Below are 21,528 nucleotides of genomic sequence, written 5' to 3'. Positions count from 1 at the left end.
TCTCACAGAAGTCTTTGGTTGTGCTGGGTCGCAGGGTCACTCAAACCAGACACTGAGTGCCAGAGAATGATGAAATGCTTGGCCCACCCAAGGTCACAAGCCCATTTCTGAGGAAGGAAGTGAGACCTGCGGTTGACAGCACCAATGTAACCCTAAGTGATGGAGTGGGATCATTCCCCAAAGAAAGAGGTGCTGGCAGATCGAAGCTACATTTTCCATCTACCTAGAGCTTGTACAAAGAGAACCAATGAGCTTAGCCTAGTCCATCAGGAGCAGGGCTGCCCTGAGCTGCCCTGCACTTGCTTTGCAGGATTTGAGTGAAAGCATCTCTTCCCAATTTTGTGTGCAGTGCCATCATGTTGGTAGTTTGAATCAGCCTTTGTGGGGCATTTACACCACAAAAGTTGGCACAAGCTACAAATCAGGGCTTTTTTCCTCCCCTTGAGAGTCAGTTATTAAGCATTTACCAGAACACCGCTGTATAAAAGTTAATCATGTTTCCCCACCTAAATACAAATAAAAAATATGTGTGTATATAACTTTAAGCCAAAATGATGAGTTTTCTTGTGTTTTTTTCAAAGATCCATGCTCTCAGGAGATGCTTAATTCTCCCAGATTGGTTTATTGGCTTCTGTGTTCTGACACCCCCAATGCATGTGTTTAAAGGATGGCCATTCACACCCTGACCAGCGGGAGAGTCCCTCATTGTGTATTTTTTTAGATGAATTCTTTCTGTTCCCCCTCCCCCTCATGACAGTGACTATGACTAACAAGCCTGTTACCTGGTGTCACGGTGACAGGACTGTCTCCTTCATCTGCCCATCCTAAGGATTTGGTATTTACCTCTCAGACCTGCAGGAAATAAGTTCTTTTCTCTTTGTAAGTTCCACCACTCGTGTTTTTCCCCCTTTCTGCTTCAAAACAATGCAGGAGGCTGGGGAGGTTATCCATGTGTATTGAGCTGGAGAAACCCTGGGCCACAGTCCCCAAGGGGGTGGCTCAGCTGCTGTTGCCTGGGAAGGGTCAAGTCCACCCCTTCCCTGCACTTCCTGAGACCAGGTCTGGAGCTTTCTGCAGGAGGCAGCTTGGGCCAAGGGCTGTGAATCTGAGCACCACATCAGCCTGCAGTTGTGGGTGAGGCATGCACGGAAGAGTGAGGTGGGGCAGAAAATGCAGCATCTCAAGCCAGGCTTGTGAAAGGCCTTTCCATCGGAGCAGCTGAAATGCCAGGGAACAGAGTTGCTGCTTATTCCTGGGCTTTTTTAAAAATTTCTTTAGCTAATTTTGCCATGCAGTATGTGGCTGTTTCATATTCTTCATCTTTGTAACTGTTTTAAGGCCAGACTCGCTGCCAGAGGCTAAGGAATGCAGGGAAACTGTCAGCCAGTCTGGGCGTGTTAAGACACAGAGCCATCTCGGGGACTTCCGGTAAATAACACGATTGTAATTGTGTTGCCGGGCTGTTGCGCTGGGTGGATGACTGGGTGAGGGATCTGAAAGTGCTTAGACATATCTGATGTTCAGGTATTCCATGAGCATTAATTAAGCACCTACTAAGAGCTAGGCACTGCGATGGGGGGGAATTCAAAGGTATGTGAATCAACTGATGATATTTGAATGTAAGTCATAAACACATGATTTCCTAACCCAGGTGGGAGTGGGGAGGGGTCTTCTGTTCTTTCTATTTAACTCATAACAGCCCCTTTTGCTCCTTGCTTGGTGGCTGATTTCAACCTTCTCTGCTCTCTTCAAATCTCTTTTCTGTCCCATCTCTCTTTCTCAGAAGATGGCTTTGTCCCGTGTCCAATTCAAAATAGATCCCATTGGAGGAGGCAGCAGAGCCATGCTCAAGAGTTAACTCTGGGTCCAGACACTATTGAAAACCTTAAAGAGATTCCTATTTGCTGATCCAGTAAAGGCACTTCCAGGAATGCAGCATGAGGAAGTAGGCGCAGACCAACACAGATGTATGAGAACAATTCCCAGGAGGCCTCTGCCCAGAATCATTCCAACTCTAGGCCTAGGTCCACAAAACATGCTAACTGCAACATTGCTGGGGGCTTTATCTTCCTGTGTCTGGCCAATACCCACCCCACAGTCCTGCTGTGAGGAAAGTGGACAGTTTATTTTTTGCCTTTACATCTCTGACTGTCTCCACCGATGAGTCACATCCCAGACCCCTTGTCCACGTGACTTCCTGAGATATTATCTAGATTCCCTCAAATCTGGGGAGAATGTCTTAGCTGTTGGGGCAAAAACTGGCCTAAGAGAATAGCTAACTGCCCTCAGTTCTGAGACTAAACACAACCTCTGCATAATCTATGTTTTTCATCTGCAGGGTTATACTGTGTCATCTGTATCTGTTCAGTGTTTCATCAGGAAGCAAATAAAACATATTCGGGGTGGTCAGGAGCTTGGCCTAGCTGGGACTGTGTTATCCGTGGCCAGTCGGCTCTGCTGGTTTATTTGAACTTCTTTCCCACCAGAAAACTTGAGTGGCTAATTTGTGAAATAAAATTGAAATTGCTCGCTCTGTCTAAAAGCTTTCTCTGGGCTTAATACCTATTTCTGGGGAAATTTTAATAATGCTTTGGTTTTAAAGTCAGCAGGAAACCTATAATCAGGATTGTTGTGTTTTCTCCAAAATCAAGCATAAGGCTCACGTGTAATCAGAAGCTCAGTACTATTCATTGAATGAGTAATTTTTTTTAATTTAATTTTTGTTTTGTTTTGTTTGGGGGAGAGGTAATTAGGTTTGTTTATTTATTTTAATAGAGGGACTGGGGATTGAATCCAGGACCTTGTGCATGCTAAGCGCACACTCTGCCACTGAGCTATGCCCTCCCCCACCTTGAATGAGTAAATTTTGAGGCAACTGGTAATTACTGGTCTCTAAAAGTTCTCTTTTTTCTGTCTCTACTATTGAGCAGAAATGATTTTTGTATTTGTAACAGACTAGACTCCCTTCGAATGGAAATATGAATCTACCATTGCCCTTGAACACAGAGCACCAAGTTCAAGGCAGAAAGAACAAAGCCAGTTACCCATAGGTTTCATACCTGCACAATTTACCTAAATAGAGATTGCCCCAAGAAGTTTTATCAGCCATATGAAAATTTTCTTGTAAGATTTTAAAATCTATATTTTATGGTCAAGATGCTGTAGAACCCTCCCAGGACTAATTCATACCTGGTCAAGAAAAATTGCATTTTCCCATTTACATTCCAAAGTCTGAACTTTTATTTTATAAATGAATTTTCCCTCCAATTCAAAAACTACTGGCTGCATTACGAATTTTAATGCTACTATTATAGGACCATAATTTTAAAAACCCAGGGTTCTCCAAGGGCTGCCGCAGCATGCCATCTCTCCACTTTATTAAAATGAATGAACAGATGTACAATTTATTTCTACCAAGCTATCATCTAAATTCATAAGCTATTTCTCATGTGTCTGAAATCCACGTTGGTTTCCCATTTTCTTTGCCTTGGAAAAAAATTACACTCCCTCATTTATCACTCTGGGGACATAAACGAGAAGTCTACTCTCCACTTCATTCACTTTCGACTAATATCCTCGGCACAGTTTAAATCCCATCTCTTCAAGGCTATTCAGCGTGAGCCAGGCAGTGGAACAACCCAGCATCCAATTGGAAAACTCCTCAGCCATCTATGTGGAAAACTGACAAGCTGAGTCACGTGAGCTGATGCCTTAGATGCAGAAGGAAGGGGCTTTGCAACAAACCTGGAATCAACAGAGTTAAACATCAGTGTCAGTAACTGAAATGCATTTTAGTTTCTGTCTTTTATAAAACCCTCAGATCACCCTTATTTCCCATACACTGCCTGTTGTCTGACTGGCAGCAGGAGGCAATTAACAGATTCGTCTTGTGTTAATAGACATTTAGTCAAGCTCTGAAGACCCACGTGTTGGTCTCAACTCTGCTTTAAATCCCTGCACTGCCATTTTTCTGGCTGTGTGAGCTTAGACATATGACCTAACCTCTCTGAGATCTGGTTTATTTATCAGTAAAATGGAGATAAATGTACCCACCTTGTAATAAGGATTAAATAAAGTAGAGCATTTTCACATCAAGGCCAATAATATATGGCAAGGATAGTGCCTGGCATGTGGCTCAATAAAGCGGCCATTGTGATGATTATAGCATCCCAGAGACATATTCCTGCCCCATAACAGCTGGGCTGAAATTACAGGGCACTCCCCCACCCTCCGTGTTCCGTCTTGAGTTTGCTGGCATGGTTCAAGGGGAACGTAAGGAAGGCATTTTGTAGCCAGCAATGCAATCAATGAATGTAGGTTGGAAAGGATACAGAATGAAACCCTGAGGTTATCTGACAGAACTCTGCTCCCTGAAGAATTCTATTTATGAGATCCTGCCATAACTGGGCAGTAAAACTTGCCTGAGTTTCTAGGTTGGCATGGAAATCTGCCCTGCATCCATAAGCGCATCTCGGGATTAGGGCTTTAATAAGATTCTGAGTGGGTATTTTTCCCCCTTTCTGTGGCCCTGTTGCCTGCAGAAAAACATCATGTTAACTTCATTTGCTTGAGCTCTGTGACCATCCTGTAATTTCAAATGTGCCTTTTTTTCCCACATAACATTTTGATAGGGGAAAGGAGGTTCTCCTGGGGTCTGCAAGACTGGCACAAAAATGATGGACTTCTTTCATTTAGCACTGACACAGCTTCATGTGGACCATGTCAACGGCGCAAGCTCCCTAAAGAGCAGTAACACTTCAGGAGGGAGGGAAAGGGGAGAGTTACCTCAGAAGGGGCCTGCTGGATGGCTCCACCAGCAGCCATTCGAGTGACATTTGTCAGCGTTCTCACGAAAATATTGTCGAGGGGAGCCAGCCATGGTGACCTGTAATAGCTCCTGGCAGCTCTATCTGTACTTTGTCAGCAGCCCCTTGACTAAAGCAGCTGTGTTGCTACCAACGTGTTTGTTGGCTGTTGTGGGATATGGGGCTCCAGGCAGTTCCTTCATCTCTGCTTGAGCAAACCATGTGTCATGGTCATGGATCCCAGATCCGATCCCTCCCACAAAAAGATTTAAAAGTATCATTCACCAGCTGGGCAAAGTAATAAGATAAACTGTCCATGTGACAAGGCTGCTTTGGGGTCTTAAAATTCCAGCAAGGAAGCAAATGCCACCAACAGCAGTGTGATGGAGAATATAAGATTTTTTGAAATAATGACCCAATTCTATGTCACAAGATGGAACCAAGGAGGTAACAAGATGGGGAAGGGACTTCATTTGCCTGGTTCCCAGTTGTCTCTCTGTTCACATTGTTGATTTGACCAGAAGGACTGTTTTAATGACCTCAAAATCCCAATTTTGTTTTTGAGTCCTTTCACAAGGTAGGATGGAGTGATGTGTGGAGATTGGTCAGATGCTAAGATCAGATGACTCTTAGCTTCAGTTCCATCTCCATCATTCGCCAGATCTTGGATATTACTTGAGTTCCTTAACTCTCTTGGCCTCAGTCTCCCCACCTGTAAAATGGGAATATTGATGACAGTGGCCAGCAGCTCTGTGTAGGACCGGTTAGAGAGGTCAGGCAATATGCCTGGGTTACAGCTGGTCCACCATGGAACTGGTGCATTCAGTTGGACAAATTAGAAATTTTCCCCAAGTTCAGCCATGGATAGTAACATTTTGTCACCTTTGAACCCACATCACTGAGAAATCCCATGCTCTTGGGGGAACAAGGGCTGCACCAGGGTTAGTTGTCTTGACTAAGAACCTCAGAACTGTCTCATTGTGTGCGTTGGTTCACAGGGTCAAAAAAATATCTTCTCTCCTTACTCACTGTTGAAAAGCATATCTGAGAATTATTGCCTTTAACATGTTGATGTGCAGTCTTTTCAAAGTCCCTACCACTCTCGTAGCTACATCAGCACAAAGGCCGAGTTAGCCAGATTAGGAGAGCATTTGTTTTGATGTTGCAGGGCGTGTCTTCTTCTAGGGGCTCCCTTCTCCACTGAAAGGTTTTTTTGTTTCGCTTCTTTTATTATGATCTCCTTTACTCAGAGGGACAAATGGTGTCTTGCTGAGCTACTTGCTCATGGGAGAAACACACTAGCTTCCTGTGGTTCTCTCTCTCTGTTTACAAAAAAATGTTGCCCCTCAAAATGGGGTGCATTTGGATCAAGAATCTGAGTCTGGTACAATGTGTGGGAGCCCAACTGCAAAGTGGATTCTACCATGAACAAGTTGGTCTCCTTCCAAATTAACAGTAAAATCAGCCATGTAGCACCAAAATGCGTGACTTCAGGCTTACATAGCAAAGCAACTTAATTTTTTTAACTTTTCATTTTAAAGTGGTGATGGACACACAGGAAGTTGCAGAAACAGCACACAGAGCCCCTTAACCCCTTTATTCAATTTCCCCAATGGTAGCATCTCCTGTAAGGGTAGTACAGTAGCAAGACCAGGAGGTGGACATGGGCACAATGCTGTCAACCAGACATGATTCAGTCTCCATCAATTTCGGGGGGAGGGGGGAGTATAGTTTGTATGTGTATGATATAGTTTATGCATTTGATCACTTGTAGAGATTTGTGTAACCACCACCACATAAGGATACAGGACTCCCCCATCACCACAAGGGGCTACTCTAATAGTTCATAGTTGTCCCCACCTACCTCCCACATCTGGTCATCACCAATCTGTTCTCTACCTTTATAGTTTTGTCACTTCAAGTACAGTACATAAATGGAATCGTACAATAAGTAATTCTCTGAAACTGATTTTTCTTACTAAGCATATTGCCCTTGAGAGCCTTGCAGGTAGTTGCATGTATCCATAATTGTTGCTTTTTATCACCTGAGTAGTATTCCATGATGTGGACACCAGAGATTGTTTAACCATTCACCCACTAAGGGATAGTTGACTTGTTTCTAGTTTGAAACTATTGCAAATAAAGCTGCTATGAATATTCATGTACAGGTTTTTGTGAGAACATAAGTTTTCATTTTGCTGGAATAAGTGCCCGAAAGTGTAATGACTGGGTCATATGTTAAGCACATGTTAGTTTTATAAGAAACTGTCAAACCGTTTTCCAGAGGGGCTGTACTATTTTCCATTCCCACAAATTATGTCTGAGAAATGCAGTTTCCCCACATCCTCACCAGCATTTAGTGTTATTATTACTTTTAATTTAAGCCTTTCTGATAGGTGTTAACAATATTTCATTATGATTATAATTTGTGTATGTAATTTGTATCTCCCTACATGACTAATGATACTCAGTGTCTTTTCATGTGCTTATTTGCCATCTTTATTCTCTTTGGTGAAACATCTGATCGTGTCTTTTGCCCATTTTCTAACTGGATTGTTTTCTTACTGTCAAGTTTTTGGAGTTGTTTACATAGTTCATATACAAGTCCTTCATCGGAGATTTGGCTTGCAAATATGTCTCTCAATCTGTGTCTTACCCTTTTATCTCTTAATAGGGTCTTTCACTGAGCAAATGCTTTTAGTATTGATCAGGTTCAGCTTATCTTTCATTTTTTATATATATATAGTAGTGTGTCCCAAACTCCCAGTTTATCCCTTCCCCTCCCCTTTCCCCTTTGGTAACCATAAGATTTTTTGCTATGTCTGTGAGTCTATTTCTGTTTTTGTAAATAAGTTCATCTCTATCATTTTTCAGATTCCACATATAAGTGATATCATATGATATTTGTCTTTCTCTATCTGACTTACTTCACTTATTATGGTAATCTCTAGGTCCAACCATGTTGCTGCAAATGGCATTATTTCATTCTTCTTTATGACTGAGTAGTATCCCATTGTATAAATATACAATGACTTCTTTATCTGGTCATCTATCGATGGACACTTAGGTTGGCCATTAATTAGAAAATTGATGGTGTATCCTTTCCCATTCTTAAACCACAGCCACATGACCAGGGGGAAACACCTACTGCTGACTCCTTACCCCTGGGAGAAGGCTTGGCGCTGTGCAGATTGGAATAGTGAGAGGTGAGGGTAAGATGCTTTCTCACTGTGCCCCTGGGAATGTAGGACCATCCATGGAAGCCGCCAAGAGAGGGTAGCGCATAAACTCTGGACTCAGACAGACCCAGGCGTGAATCCTGTCTCTCTGCTTCCTAACTCTGTGACCCTGGGCAAAGAATGGACTTCTCCATTTCCTTGCCTGTAAGTTGTGGTTCATAATAGAACCTACCTCGTGGATGAGCCATCAGCTCAGTACACGACATCGAGGAAGCAGGCAAATGTTAGCTTTTCTTATTACCATTCCACTAATAATCATTTTGCAGCTTTTAGTCTACAGATCATTAATTTCTTCAGAAAACAGGCGTCGTTGCACCCAACTATTTGAGTTTACTCAACTCAGCCAAATCCCCATCCTATAGCCTGTTTCAGCAACTCTGGGGCCACCAAACCCCCTCTGGTAGCCTCCTTTCTAGCTGGTCGTTACATCAGAAGGAGGCAGCACCCACCTATCACCTTTAGCTGCTAGTAAGCCCTGGAACTTGCTGCCCTTGAGCATGCATGGTTTTTTCTTTTCTTCCCGGGAGCTCTGTACCACCCTGCTGTGACTTCAGGACTCTGCGCTTCCTTGGGGCTTAAATGGCACTGACCTTCCGCACGTTCCCTGACTGTAGAAAGCGCAAGGTTGCAAGCCAGTAGCGAAGGAAGCTTGTCTTTGTGTTCTGTTTGTGAAGCCGTCTTCCTCTTTCACTTGTGTTACAACAATGCTAGAACAACAATGCTAGAGGTGGACTCACTCTGGAAACACTCCCTTCCTGCAAAAGGTGCGTGTGTGCGAGTGTGTGTGTGTGTGTGTGTGTGTGTTGCATCAAGTTACTTATGAGCCTCCTTGAAACCTAATGGTCGAGGGAACTCTTGTTTCCATTCAGAAGTTGCTATTATTGACAGAGAAGGCAAAGTACTAGCTTTTTCTATGTTCTGATCTTCTGAGGCTCATCAAGAAAGCCCCACGAGTGACAGGGCTGTCCCTCCTCCTCAGAGGGATGGTGGATCTAGACCCCAGCGGCAAGACTCAGGTCTCTGCTGCATCTGAGTCCACTTGGCACACACAGGCATCAATGTGTTTATTGAAAAATGAGAGGCAGGCCAGTGTCAGGAAGAACTACCTTTCTTCTTTTATAAAAGGGATTATCAGTTGCTAATCCAAAAATTGTAGAGTAATGCAAACTACATCAATAATTTTCATAGTAATTATAGTCTTTAGTTTTACTCTTGAATGTTTTTCTGGCAATGTCTGATTCAATTACTCTGGAAGATGTTATTATGCTATTTCAGTGTCTGCCATGAGACTTGAGTCTAGGACCAACTTGCTGGTTAATCTCGCCCTGAGGGAGCTCACAGGCTGCTGTTTACAGGCAGATACTTGTAGGGAGCCTCTGACCTGGTTTAACTAGATTAGTGACTCTCAGGATTGTGTATGCACACACATGGTCCACTGGGACATCTGGCCATATCTACAGAGTTTTTAAAATATTTTTAAATTTATTATTATATTACTTAATTATTTTATTTTGGCTGGGAGGGAGTAATTAGGTTTATTTATTTTTAAAGGAGGCACTGGGGATTGAACCCAGGACCTCGTGTGTGCTAAACATGTGCTGTACCAGTGAGCTGGACTCTCCCCACAGACATTTTTGATTATTACAACTCATGTTCCTGGCATCTCGTAGGTGGAGGCTAGGGATTCTGCTCAATATCATATACAGTGCGGCCCCCACCCAACAAGCCCTTATCCAACCCAAAAAGTCAATAGCACTGAAGTTGAGAAACCCCAAATTAGATTAAAAATACAATTAGAAACCAAAAAGTACTATTGCTCAGGACACCTCTGATTATATGTGACACCAACTCCAGGTAGTTTAGACAACAAGGGAAATTTATATTAACTGAAATATTATTATTTAGTGAGACTAGGCTACTGAAAACCAAAAAAAGAGAAAAAGAAACCCAAAGAGCAAAGTTTATTTCTTTGGTCACATTTCTTATCATGATGTGTGCTGTAACAAACTTCACTTCCTTGTTCTTTCTGTCTGTGTGCATTATAACAAAGTGCCTGTTTTGCTTAAATGTGTTGGGCATTCATCTTGACATTCAGAAATATTCTCAGTTATTCATCAAAATAATCCAATAAGAGGAGGTACTATTTTTATTCTCATTTTGCTGATGAGAAAAATCAAGGCACAGAGAAATTAAGTGACTTGACCAAGGTCACACAGCCAATAGGTGATCGAGCTTTGTGAGGTGTTAAACATGAGTAACTTTCCCTCATTCATTCTTTTTAATGTGAAAGAACACCAGTGGGGCAGCTCCGTCCCCGCACAGACTTCTGGTGTTATTCCACCCTGGGATCAGAGCCCAGAAGGGACAGAAAATGATTTTCCTAATCCTCCCTCTCTCACCGGATCTGATTCCCAAGGGAATGATTCGCATCCATCTCTTCTCCCCATGGGACTCAGATGTTTTCAGAAACTCCACAAGTCACCGCTGTAAAGAAATACACGGCGGTGCCAATGGGAATTACAATTGGGCCCACGGGGTCTATTTGAAACAGGAATCAATGGTGCAGACACAGACAATGGATTTAGAGCAGTTTCTTCTGACGACAGCATTTGGGATTTAAATATAAATTAGAAGCTGTAAGTCAATTCCATGTGTGAATTTGTACAAATCCCTTGTAAAGAAGGCAGAAGGTTTCTCTTGTCCTTATTTGTACTGGGGCATTAGCATCAGGAGCCTAACCAAGTGTGTCAATTTTCCTACCGCTCAGGAGATTAAAGACGTACTTTCTCTAGTTAGAAACAGCTGTAAGGGGCTCGCACGGAGCAGGGCTCGTTCTCTGTGAGCTCCGGGGTGTCCGTCTCGTGTCTGCATTAAGCTGAGCAATATCCCATGCAAGTTGGGAAAAAGGAGGCTGCTTCCATGTGGGTTAGTCAGAGGTAAGGCTTTCACAGATCCTCCTCCTTCCTGGCCCCTCGTGCCATTCAAAGGAAGCTTCATTCTCAAATACTGCCTCCCCTCACATGGGATGAGGGGGAAGTGTGCACTTAGTACACAGAACACAGCCTCATGTGTTTAAATGTGCAGGACAAATGCTCCATGAATGTTGATGACTGACTTAGATCCACACCACCTTAAACACAGTTGCCACATGACCCAGCGATTCCACTCCTAGCTATCTGCCCAAGAAAGTGAAAACATACCTCCACGTGAAACGTTGTCCCTGAACGTTCAGAGGAGTCTATTCATAATCACCCAAAAGTCGAAACAACCCACATGTCGATCAGTGGATGACTGGATAAATAAAATGTGGTCCATCCATGCAGTGGAATATTACTCAGCCACAAAAAGGAACTAAGGGTGGACCCAGACTACAACATGGATGAGTCTTGAAAACACCATGCTAATTGAAAGACGCCAGATACAGAAGTGAATACTGGGTGATGCCATCTCTATGAATAGAGACTCTGTAGCAACAGAAGGTGGATTAGTGGTTGTCAAGAGAAGAGACAGGGAAAGCAATGGGATGACTTCTTAATAGGAACAGGATTTCTATTTGAGATGATGAAAAAGATGACCTCTAGGAGATAGCCCTGTGATTTTACCAGCAAATATATTCCGTTGACCTGCTTAGCAATGCCTATGAACTTGTAGGGTAGAGAATTCTCAAGGATCCCACCAGCAGCCTCCTGTGGCTTTCCCAGTCCTGTGGTCTTCACCTGTTAGGACCCACACAAGCTAGGACAGTCACAAAGATCTTCTTCAAGTTTGATCCTTACACTAGGAGGGGACCTTAGTCATCATTCCAAGCAGCTGTTCTCATCCCTGAATTAATCATCTAGGGGAGATTTTAGAAATGCAAATGCCCAGGCTCCAAAGAGGAAAATCTCTCAATGTGTGACTGCAGGTCATGAGAAGTTTTTGAAGGTTTGAAAGTGATTCTAATGTGTAGTCAGCGTTAAGAATTACTGCTATAGTCCGATACCCTCAGATAAGCAAACTGGGACTCAGAGAAGTTACAGAATGTACCTGTGAGTTAGAGATAGATCAGAACTTGCCCCATTTCGTTGAATTTTCCATTCCTGTAAATTCACAGAGTTGCATAAACCAGATTCTAAAGTCTTTAGAGCAGATCATGCTGTTATTCCTACAAGAAGTCATTCTTCATCCAGATTCAGATGTTTGCGGTCAAATGCATATGCCTACAGAAACTCTCTTTGCATCTCAAAATTAAACTATTTCCAATTATCTCATCAAATGTACAAATGCCTTTTGTCTTTTCTTTCATTTTTTTAAAGAGAGGAACTCGACTGAAGGAGAGATGTTAATATCAGATGAAATAAAATTTCCATGTGTGGCATTTAGAGAAAAAACAATATAAGCATATTTGCTCCTTGGTTTTCATTTTTCTCTTACCATCAAATGTAATATTTATTTCATCATTTCCCTAAGGCAGTGATTTTCAAACTTCTTTTCAACAGCAAAATGGGTTATTTTCAAAGCAGAATATTAGGCAAGAACTCTAATATATGAAACAGATAAAATATAATTAACAGATTCCTCAGGCTGTTTAAATCTTTATTGCTTAGAGGAAAATACGTGACTCACTGCTCAGACTCCTTCACCATCTCTCAAACACTCTTGGTTCCTAGGAACATAGTTTGAGAATCACTGCCCAACTGCATTATTCTCCTGCCAGTCTTCAGTGGCTATGTGTTTTCATTTTGTTTTGAGGAGAAAAAGGCATTTTATGATTTAAGCCTCTTCTTTCTAAAAATTCCCTTTTTTTAAATTGAAGTATAGTTGATTTTCAATGTTGTGTTAATTTCTGGTATATAGCCACTATGGAGAACAGTATGGAGATTCCTCAAAAAACTAAAAATAGGTTTACCATGTGATCCGGCAATCCCACTTCTGGGTAGATATCTGAGGGGAACTCTAATTCAAAAAGATACATGCACCCTAATGTTCATAGCAGCACTATTTACAATAGCCAAGACATGGACCTAATGTCCTAAATGTCCATTGACAGATGACAGGATAAAGAAGTCCTGGTATATTTATACAATGGAATACTACTCAGCCATAAAAAATAGTAAAATAATGCCATTTGCAGCAACATGGATGGACCTGGAGATCGTCATTCTAAGTGAAGTAAGCCAGAAAGAGAAAGAAAAATCCCCTATGATATCACTCATATGTGGAATCTAAAAAAAGAGAGAGAGACAAACATAAAAGCCTCCACAATTGGCCGCAGAGGCAGCCTTGGATGTATGACAGTAGACACGGTAGAAAGCAAATTGTCTGGATATGTCAGGAGTGAGCAGGAGGGAATGAGTCAGTCTCCTGAGCTGGAAACCCCTGAGGGGAGAGAACAGTGTCCGTCTCCTTCACTGCTGTACTTCCTGTGCCTGGTAGACTTTCTGACATGCAGTAGACTCCTAATGAATAGCTATTTAAATGAGTTCTTGCATCTTTCTGTCCCGGGATGAACGCTAATCGTAGATAGAAGGAAGCCAGATACTTGACAGATCTGCCTCTTCCAAATGGGGGTTCTGTAGGTTAATATCATTCACCTCGGTGGTAAAGGTCTGTTGGTACAGCAAGACAAGGACAAGCAAGTCTGCGAGTGTCAGGTACACGTAACTGAAAAGCAAAGAGCTTCTTCCCACACCAACCCAGGGAAGTAACATATCTACCTAAGACAACTACGTTGTAAGGCAGACCACGATCAGAACAGAACGAGTCACAGGGGTTTGAGCCACAGTCTCCAATTTACTAGTAAGAATTTCATCCGATACAGAACAAAATCTACCATTACCACCATTGCTAACAAACTAATACTGAATCCTTACTCTATGCCAGGCAATGTGCCAAGATCCTTAAATGTATTATCTTATTTATAGCGATCACAGTTTCTACCCATGAGGTTATCAGCAAGAAGGCAGATTTTTCCAATAAGCTGCATCCTTTATGTAAATATAGGCTCACGGAAGTGTTTGCAAGTTAAATTTCCAATGACATCTCCCTCACTCTTTTATCTTCACAAATAGAAATGTAAGTATATAAGACTTTCTGGGACCTTATTTTTTAATATTTGAAAGCCAGGGTCTGGATGACTACATCCCAGCTTTTCAAATTCATCATCAATTCTCCATGATGCCACAGGGTTGACAGTTCATGAACCCAGACTCCAATTGTCAAGCATGTGAGCTCACCTGTGTCCTGTCCCTTAAAGTCATCAGCTGTCACTTGTTCGCCACCTGTGGCTTTCCAGCCTGCCAATCATTATTTCCATCTGTCAGGTTAACCCTAACCTTGAAGACCAACTCTTTGCTCTTTAGAGGAAGTGTTCATTCTTGGTGTAAAATAAAATGCAGGTCTCTCTCCCCCTGATGATGGATGAAGTTTGTGGCAAGTCCAGGCAGTCTCTCCCGAAATGTCCATCACAAAACTCACCCCACCTTGTCAAAGAAAAGAGAATAAAATAATTCAGTTCTGAACTGAGAGGAGAGACCTAATGAAACTGTGTCCCAAGCCAATCACCCACGCTGATTGTGTAAAAACACATTTTGCTTCTCATATTTGATTGGCCGTGCATTTTAACAGAAAAGAAACTTTATTTTTTTCCAATTTAACAAAGTCATCTTACAATCAATAATTCCCCTGCTCTGATGTGGGAAATTAATGTCTGTCTATTGTTTTTAAATCACAAAGTGAGCATTGCTATAGAAATATAAAATGGTACTATTTTGTTTTAATCCATTTAATTTTCCATTCTTAAATTACATAATGGGGTTAAAACATCGAATAGAATTAATGGAATGAGTGTTTAATTAAGCAATAATGAGTTTCTAAATGGATGCTCAAGGAAACTGGCTTTATAGTTTATGCAAGAATCAGATAATGGTCTTAACAAAGACTGGAATAATTGTGTTGAATGTTTTCCATATTTAAAGATTTTTTTTTTTTCTGAATTCTCTCCGGAGTAGATTTAAACATAATCCAGTTCCTTGATTAGACTTCTCTTTGCTTTCAAGGTAAATTCCAAATGCCTTTGCATGGCCCACAAGGCTCTGCACAGTCCAGCTCTATGCCCCCCTGGAGTCCAAGAGCAGACAGTGCCCCCTAAGCCCTCCAGCCACACCCACCTTCCCTCTGTTCCCTCCACCACTGGCCTTTGCACCTGCTGGTCCAGACCAGGAACACTCTCTGCCCTTTCACCTCACTGACGCCTCCTCTTTCTTCAGTTCTCATGGAATCCTTCCCTCATGACCCTCCCGAGACTGGGTCAGGCACCCACCCCCTGTCACCACTCCCCTCAAGCTACAGGCTCTCCAACATCTATATTATTTCTTTCGTAGCACTTAACACTTTTTGGTATTTAAACACATACTATGTCTGTTTCGTTTACGAGTCTATCTCTAGAATTTGACACTATATCATACCTGGGACACAGAAACCACATGCCAGACATTTGTTGGCTGGCTGGCTGGCTTGCAGGAATATGGATGGATGGATGGATGCAGGATGGATAAATGGATAGAGGGATGGATGGCTGGATGGAGGACTGTCTCCTGCATCTGTTTCTACGTGACGGCATCCTCCGCGTCCCTCCTCACCCCACCTCTTTTCCACTCCGCGTGCATCTTCTAAGAATGTCCCAGCACCCCTTTCAGGGAAGGGAAACAGCTTACCCAGGTTTGCTGAGGTGTGATAGACAAATTAGTTCCCATCCCCATCCCGTCCCCCTCAAGGCACCAAGATTAAGGCTTGTGATTAATGATTTGCAAGTCAATTAATCAGCCACCGCTCTTGAAACCTCATTTCTCAAATTATTTTGCTTAGAACACCAGGGCTTTTTTACATCATCTCACTGTCTCTAGATTCTCTTTCCTACTAATTGAAATTCCAGGATATTTCTTCTTCTTGTCAGCTTATTGGTATTACTTGTTTGTAAAATATTTGCAAACAGATTACTGTTCACCTGTAGTGTATCAGAGGTAAAGCACCAAAACAATACCTTGTGCTTCCACCTTAAAGGGATATGCTAACGATAGCTCGTGAAATTCTCTATCTAGGGGAAAGCTGATATTTCATTTATTGATTTATTTTCACCACACCTCCCTGCAACAAGTATTTAAGATGTATTACAATAAAAACACAGGTACCACAAGGCTCCAAGAAATTGATTTATGTTTCCTTAGAAAATGCTTTTTTAAAGTCAGCCTAGGTGTGGGCAAGGGGCGGGAAGGGTGAAATCGGTTTTCTTCACGAGAGAAGGCGGTACCGTTGGACAGAGGCTCCGGAGGCAAACCCTGGGGTTCCAGCCCCAGTCCCTCCACATACGAGTGACGGCCATCCGGTTATTTGGTCACCCGGTCATTTAGGGTAGGTCAGGCTATGAGAACAAATGCCAACAAAAATTCATAAAGGCTCAAACTCAAGACAAGTTTGTTTCTCACTCAACAACAGTTCACGTCAGGCTCCCACCCACCTCCATGTGGTGTCTCAGGGACCCAAGCTCCTTCCCTGTTGGGGCTCCGCCCTCCCCTGGAGTCTGGTGGTTGTTTGCATCCGGGTAGAAGGAAAAGGACCCAGAGAAGAGGCACAGCTGTTCGCTTAACCCTCCCCCAAGCTAAACCCAGGCCGGCCCTGGCAAACGTCTCTTCTGCCCACATCCTGCAGGAGAGAATTCAGTCCCTTGGCCTCACATAAGTGCAAGGAAGGCTGAGAGAAGCCGAAACGTAGCCCCTGTCGGCAGAGCACAGCATCCCCATCTCCCTGTTATTTACGATTAAATGAGATGCTATGGGTCATGTACCCAATACCAGGCATATGGTAAGCACACCATAAATGGTCTTCGCTGGTTTTTGTTTTTGTTTTTGTTTTTGTTTTTGTTTTTCCAAAACAGTGACAGTCACCGTCTGCTTTGTTTTCAGTTTCAAGCCACAGTCGAGGAAGGAGCTGTGGGAGTGATTGTCAACTTGACAGTTGAAGACAAGGACGATCCTGCCACAGGTGCATGGAGGGCTGCCTACACCATCATCAACGGAAACCCAGGACAGAGCTTCGAAATCCACACCAACCTGCAAACCAACGAGGGGATGCTCTCCGTCGTCAAAGTAAGAGCACCCCCAACTGCTCCTCCCTCCTCGCGTGAGCTCCGAGAGCCCCAGGTCAAGGATACAGCAGCCCTGGTCTCCCCCCTTCAGAATTAAAATAGAAAAAGTCTCCAGCTTAGGGGTGTGCTCGTAAAACCAACCTGTCCTATAGGTTTTGGAAAACTTAAACTTATGTGTAACCTTTGAAAAAGCAAACTTAATTTTTAAATGAGATTCTCTGTAATCTGATAATGAATTATCAAAGATATGCAGAAATGGGATCTGTGAAGGTTTTTCAAAGATGCATGCTGAACATGTGGATTATTACGTTTCCTCTTAATCTTTCTTAGCTGAGTCCCAATTACTCTGTTAAAACAGCAATCATGACACACGCGAGCTGATTTTCAGTGAAGCTGCCTGTGAACATTGCTGCCCAGCACGCTAACCTCTCTCTGCCACAGGTGGACTGACAGGGAAGCATGACCACGGCTGTAAAGCGAGTGCTCAGCGATGTGGGAGGGAGGGTGGTGGCAGCAGAGCGTGTGATGCTGGGGGTCCCCGTGTCCTGGAGGAAGGGATTTTCCCACACTTCTGCTCTCTCCAGGATACTCTCAGAGGGCTGCTGCCAGACCAGGGCGTCCAATGGAACAGTTTCTTTTCTGGTGGGTGAAGCAGTTTGGAAAGCAGGGAGCAATTGTGTTTATAGAAATCATATCACATGGCTACCTATTCCCCGGGCGTCCTTGGTGGGGACGCCTCCCTGTTTTCTGTGCCTCAGTTTCCTCATCTGTAAAATTAGATTGACAGTACAACCCACCTCTCCAAGCTCTTGTCAGGAAGTCACAAGCTAATACGTAAAACGTTTAGAACCGTGACTGGCACCTGGCACCTGTGTGAGGGTCCAGTGGCAGCTGGAACAAGTGACCACAGACTCGGTGGCTTAAAACAGCACAAATTTATTCTTACAGTTCTGGAGGCTGGAAGTCCCAAATCAGTTTTACAGGGCTATGGTTGGTGGGGCTGGTTCCCTCTGGAGGCCCCAGGGGAGAATTATTTCCTTGTCTTTTTTAGATTCTGGAGGTGCCTGCATCCCTTGGCTTGTGGCCCCTTCCTGTATCTTCAGAGCATCTTCATCTGTCTCTCTGACTCTGATCCTCTGCTTCCACTGTCACATCTGCTTCTTCTTTTGACATTCCCACCTCCCTCTTTTAAGGACCTTTGTGGTTTTATTGGGCTCATCTGGAAAATCCAGGATCCTCTTCTCAGCTCAAGGTCCTTAGCTCAATCATATCAGCAAAGTGCCTTTTGCCATGTACAGTCACACTCGCAGGTTCCGGGGATTAGAACATGGACATACAGCGGTGGGGTGTCATTATTCAGCCTAGCGCGGGGCCATAGAAACATCTGCACCAACAAAGTTCACAACGTCCGTGGGGCAGGAGCCAGAGCTAAGAACGGCAGATCTCCGCAATGCTTCCAGCTTTCTCCAGAGGGTGAGGGGTGCAGGTCTCTCCCACACTCTGCCCTTTTCAGAACCTCATCCGAACTGAACCCCAAACGTCTGTGTGAGAAGAGCAGCCTCTGGGTCTTCCCAGTTCTTCTCTGTCAGGACTCCCAGGAGATGCTGACACTGCCCTGCTGCATCCGCCGCTGTAGGTTCAAAGCTGTGAGAGTCGTAAAATAGCACAGCCACCAGCTGTTCTCTGCGGCTAGTCCTATAGCTACAAAAGGCGTCAGACAATTTTCCAAACCTGCAGCTGGAAGAAGAGCTAGGGTAAATACACATTCCCATCGTAAACCCTAAAGGAGCACCGTTCTCCTGGCCTGTGTTTGCTACGGCTTGAGGAAAATAATACAAGCAAAACCAGACGGGGGGAGGAGTGCCCTCACAATGCTGTGAGTCTGAAACGCAGGCTTGGAGAAGAGTCACCTGGAATGCTAGCTAAAATGCAGGTTCCTGGGCCCGCCCACACCTGCTGGGTCAGAACGTAAGAGAGAGGTGCCCCAGGAGAGCACAGCCTTGTGGACAAGCACTGCTGTAGGACAAGGAGTTTCCACCTGCAATTCCTGGGACAGGGAGGTGCCCACAGAGCCTGGGGCCCTCCTTGGGCCTCCATTTTACTAGTAAGTGGTCTCCCTTTGCTTCAGAATTGGGATGAACACTCCCCCTCCAATGGGCTGCCTGCCACATGAATCCATAGGAAAGGCCTTGACCTCTCTCTGCTTCTCAGCACACCTGAGTTAAAGCCCCAGGTGGCCTTCTGGCAGCAGGCCTAGCCGTGCTCCCCATGCTCTCCACTTTGCTAGCAAGCCAGTGCATTAGCTAGGAATGTTTCAGCTGCAAGTAACTGAATGCCAGGCTGATAGTGGCTTAAATAGTAAGGAAAATTTCATGATCTTCCTAACTATATGAAGACAGGCCAATCTAGGATTGGCTGGCAGCTCCAGGTGTCAGAAAGCCAGCAAGGGGCACCACAGATGCTTCTGACTGCTTCCTCATGGACATAAAATGGCTGCCAAAGCATCAGGCATCACATCTTCCTGCTGCTGTGTAGATGAGACTAGTTCTATGGTGCAGTTAAAGCTCCAGAGCTCCCCATAGCACTGGGCTGAAGCCAGACTCCAGAAAAGACCATGGCCTTGCTCACTCCCTCTCTCCTACGAGTGCACCCCACTCAATCACCTATATCTAAATCCCTGCCTTGGGCTCTGCTTTCAGACTCTGTTGGAGTGTCAGGAACCAACTAGAGATACACATGTGCACACACACAGACACACAATCCTAACATAAATACACACACATAGGTACTTAACGTATACATACATACACAGCTAACCTAAATTTGCACACTATACATCTTAACATAAATGCATACATTTAACATATAAATATGTATATTTGATATAAATACACACATATACTTATGGAACATAAATGCACACATGAACATATCTAACATATAAAGACATCCATTTTAGCAATACATGTTTAAAGGCTCTGTGTAAAAGGTCAGATCCCCCTTCCTCTCGGGACCCCCACCTCCTTCTCTGCCTGAGTCCACTCCACTCTATCCTGCTGTGAGTAGCTCAGCTTTGCTGCTGACCATGCTGGCCTCAAACCCTGGCCCCACATCTGCTGCTCATTAAGAGCCCTTAAGGAGCAACCCCCCACCCCCCCAACCCCGCCCCGCTGGCATTTGCATCACAGTAGAAAATCTGGTTCGATTTGGGCTTTACAGTGTCAGCGTGTTCTCCTTAACTTTATTTCCAGGAAGATATTGTGTTCCTGGGCTGTGGTATAAAAGAAATCCTCTGTTCCTCAGGTTCCTCAGTGGGTTCTGCCCAGCACTCGGGTGGGGTCGAGAAGTTTTTCAGGAGACTGGCGCACTCTGTGGGTCCATCCTGCTCAGAGTGCTGATGGGTAGACTTGCCACGAACCAGCAAGCCAAAGCCCCTGTCCCCTTCAGTGCCCTAATTGAGATGAATAACTCTGCCTTCCAAGCATGGCAGCTCCCTGGCCTGTGTTGGAAACTTACTTCACTGGGGTTGCATAATTGGGGCATCACCTGGGGAGTACAGAGATCTGTTATGAGAAAGGAGGGTGGAATGATAAATTATTCTGTGTGACAGGGATGGAACCACAATTTAATTGGGTGACGACTAGGTAGCAACTGCTTTATACCTATCAGCTCTTAAAATCCTAATGCTAACCCAGCTGGGAGTTGTTCTAGGTGAGGGGGGTGAGTGGAGGCCCTGTTAGAACCGGGAGACACTTCGATGCCAGTATCTCCCATGTGTGTGCACGCACGTCCATGCACATGTACATACGTGTGTGTGTGTGTGTGCGCACTTTCATAGGTGTGGAGCACCCTGCATGCATGTTAGCTGTAACTATTATGAAAGATAACATAATTTTGCCTAAAGTCATCCCAACTCAACCTGCTGGATCCCATACTCCACCTCCTGTGCTGGCAGATCTCTTTCCCGGCTTTGCCGTTCTCACCTCCAGTCCCACGTTCCCAGATCCCTGTTTGCTTACTTCTAGCAGAGTGTGAATCACCCCCCTGTACTCCCTTTAGTCTTGTCCTCCAGGCAAGAGTATCTGTGACATAACAGGTCTAATAAGTTAGCTACTCGTTTTTCCAGTAAACATTAGGAAAATAGCTTGGAATAAAAATTGTCCTTATCTCACCTAAGTGTCTCCCCCATACCCCACGCCCCACCATCAACAGAAAATGTCATTCCCACTGCATCTCGTGGTTTGGAAAGTGGCCGAATGAGTGTCCTCTGTGACATTCTATGATGGGCAGGACACCATATATTAATAATGTCTACAGTGTGGTTTCCTTAACATCATCTGATTCCATCTATACAGTAACTGGG

At 44.0% G+C, this 21,528-nt stretch overlaps 1 protein-coding gene across 2 annotated transcripts in view; it reads left to right on the top strand.

Annotated features, from left to right (window-relative positions):
• Positions 1–21,528, top strand: part of CDH13 (cadherin 13) — a 1,287,194-nt gene that overhangs the window by 1,176,034 nt on the left and 89,632 nt on the right. For both annotated transcript variants that reach the window (XM_064488932.1, XM_010980492.3), the window contains one exon: positions 16,984–17,166. In XM_064488932.1, coding sequence (XP_064345002.1) covers positions 16,984–17,166 — 183 coding nt within the window. The remainder of the gene's footprint in view (positions 1–16,983; positions 17,167–21,528) is intronic.

The sequence above is a fragment of the Camelus dromedarius genome, chromosome 9 (assembly GCF_036321535.1).
Source record: "Camelus dromedarius isolate mCamDro1 chromosome 9, mCamDro1.pat, whole genome shotgun sequence".
Classification (NCBI taxonomy): Eukaryota; Metazoa; Chordata; class Mammalia; order Artiodactyla; family Camelidae; genus Camelus; species Camelus dromedarius.
The sequence above is the reverse complement of the archived record's forward strand: the minus strand, read 5'-3'. Positions and strand labels throughout refer to the sequence as shown.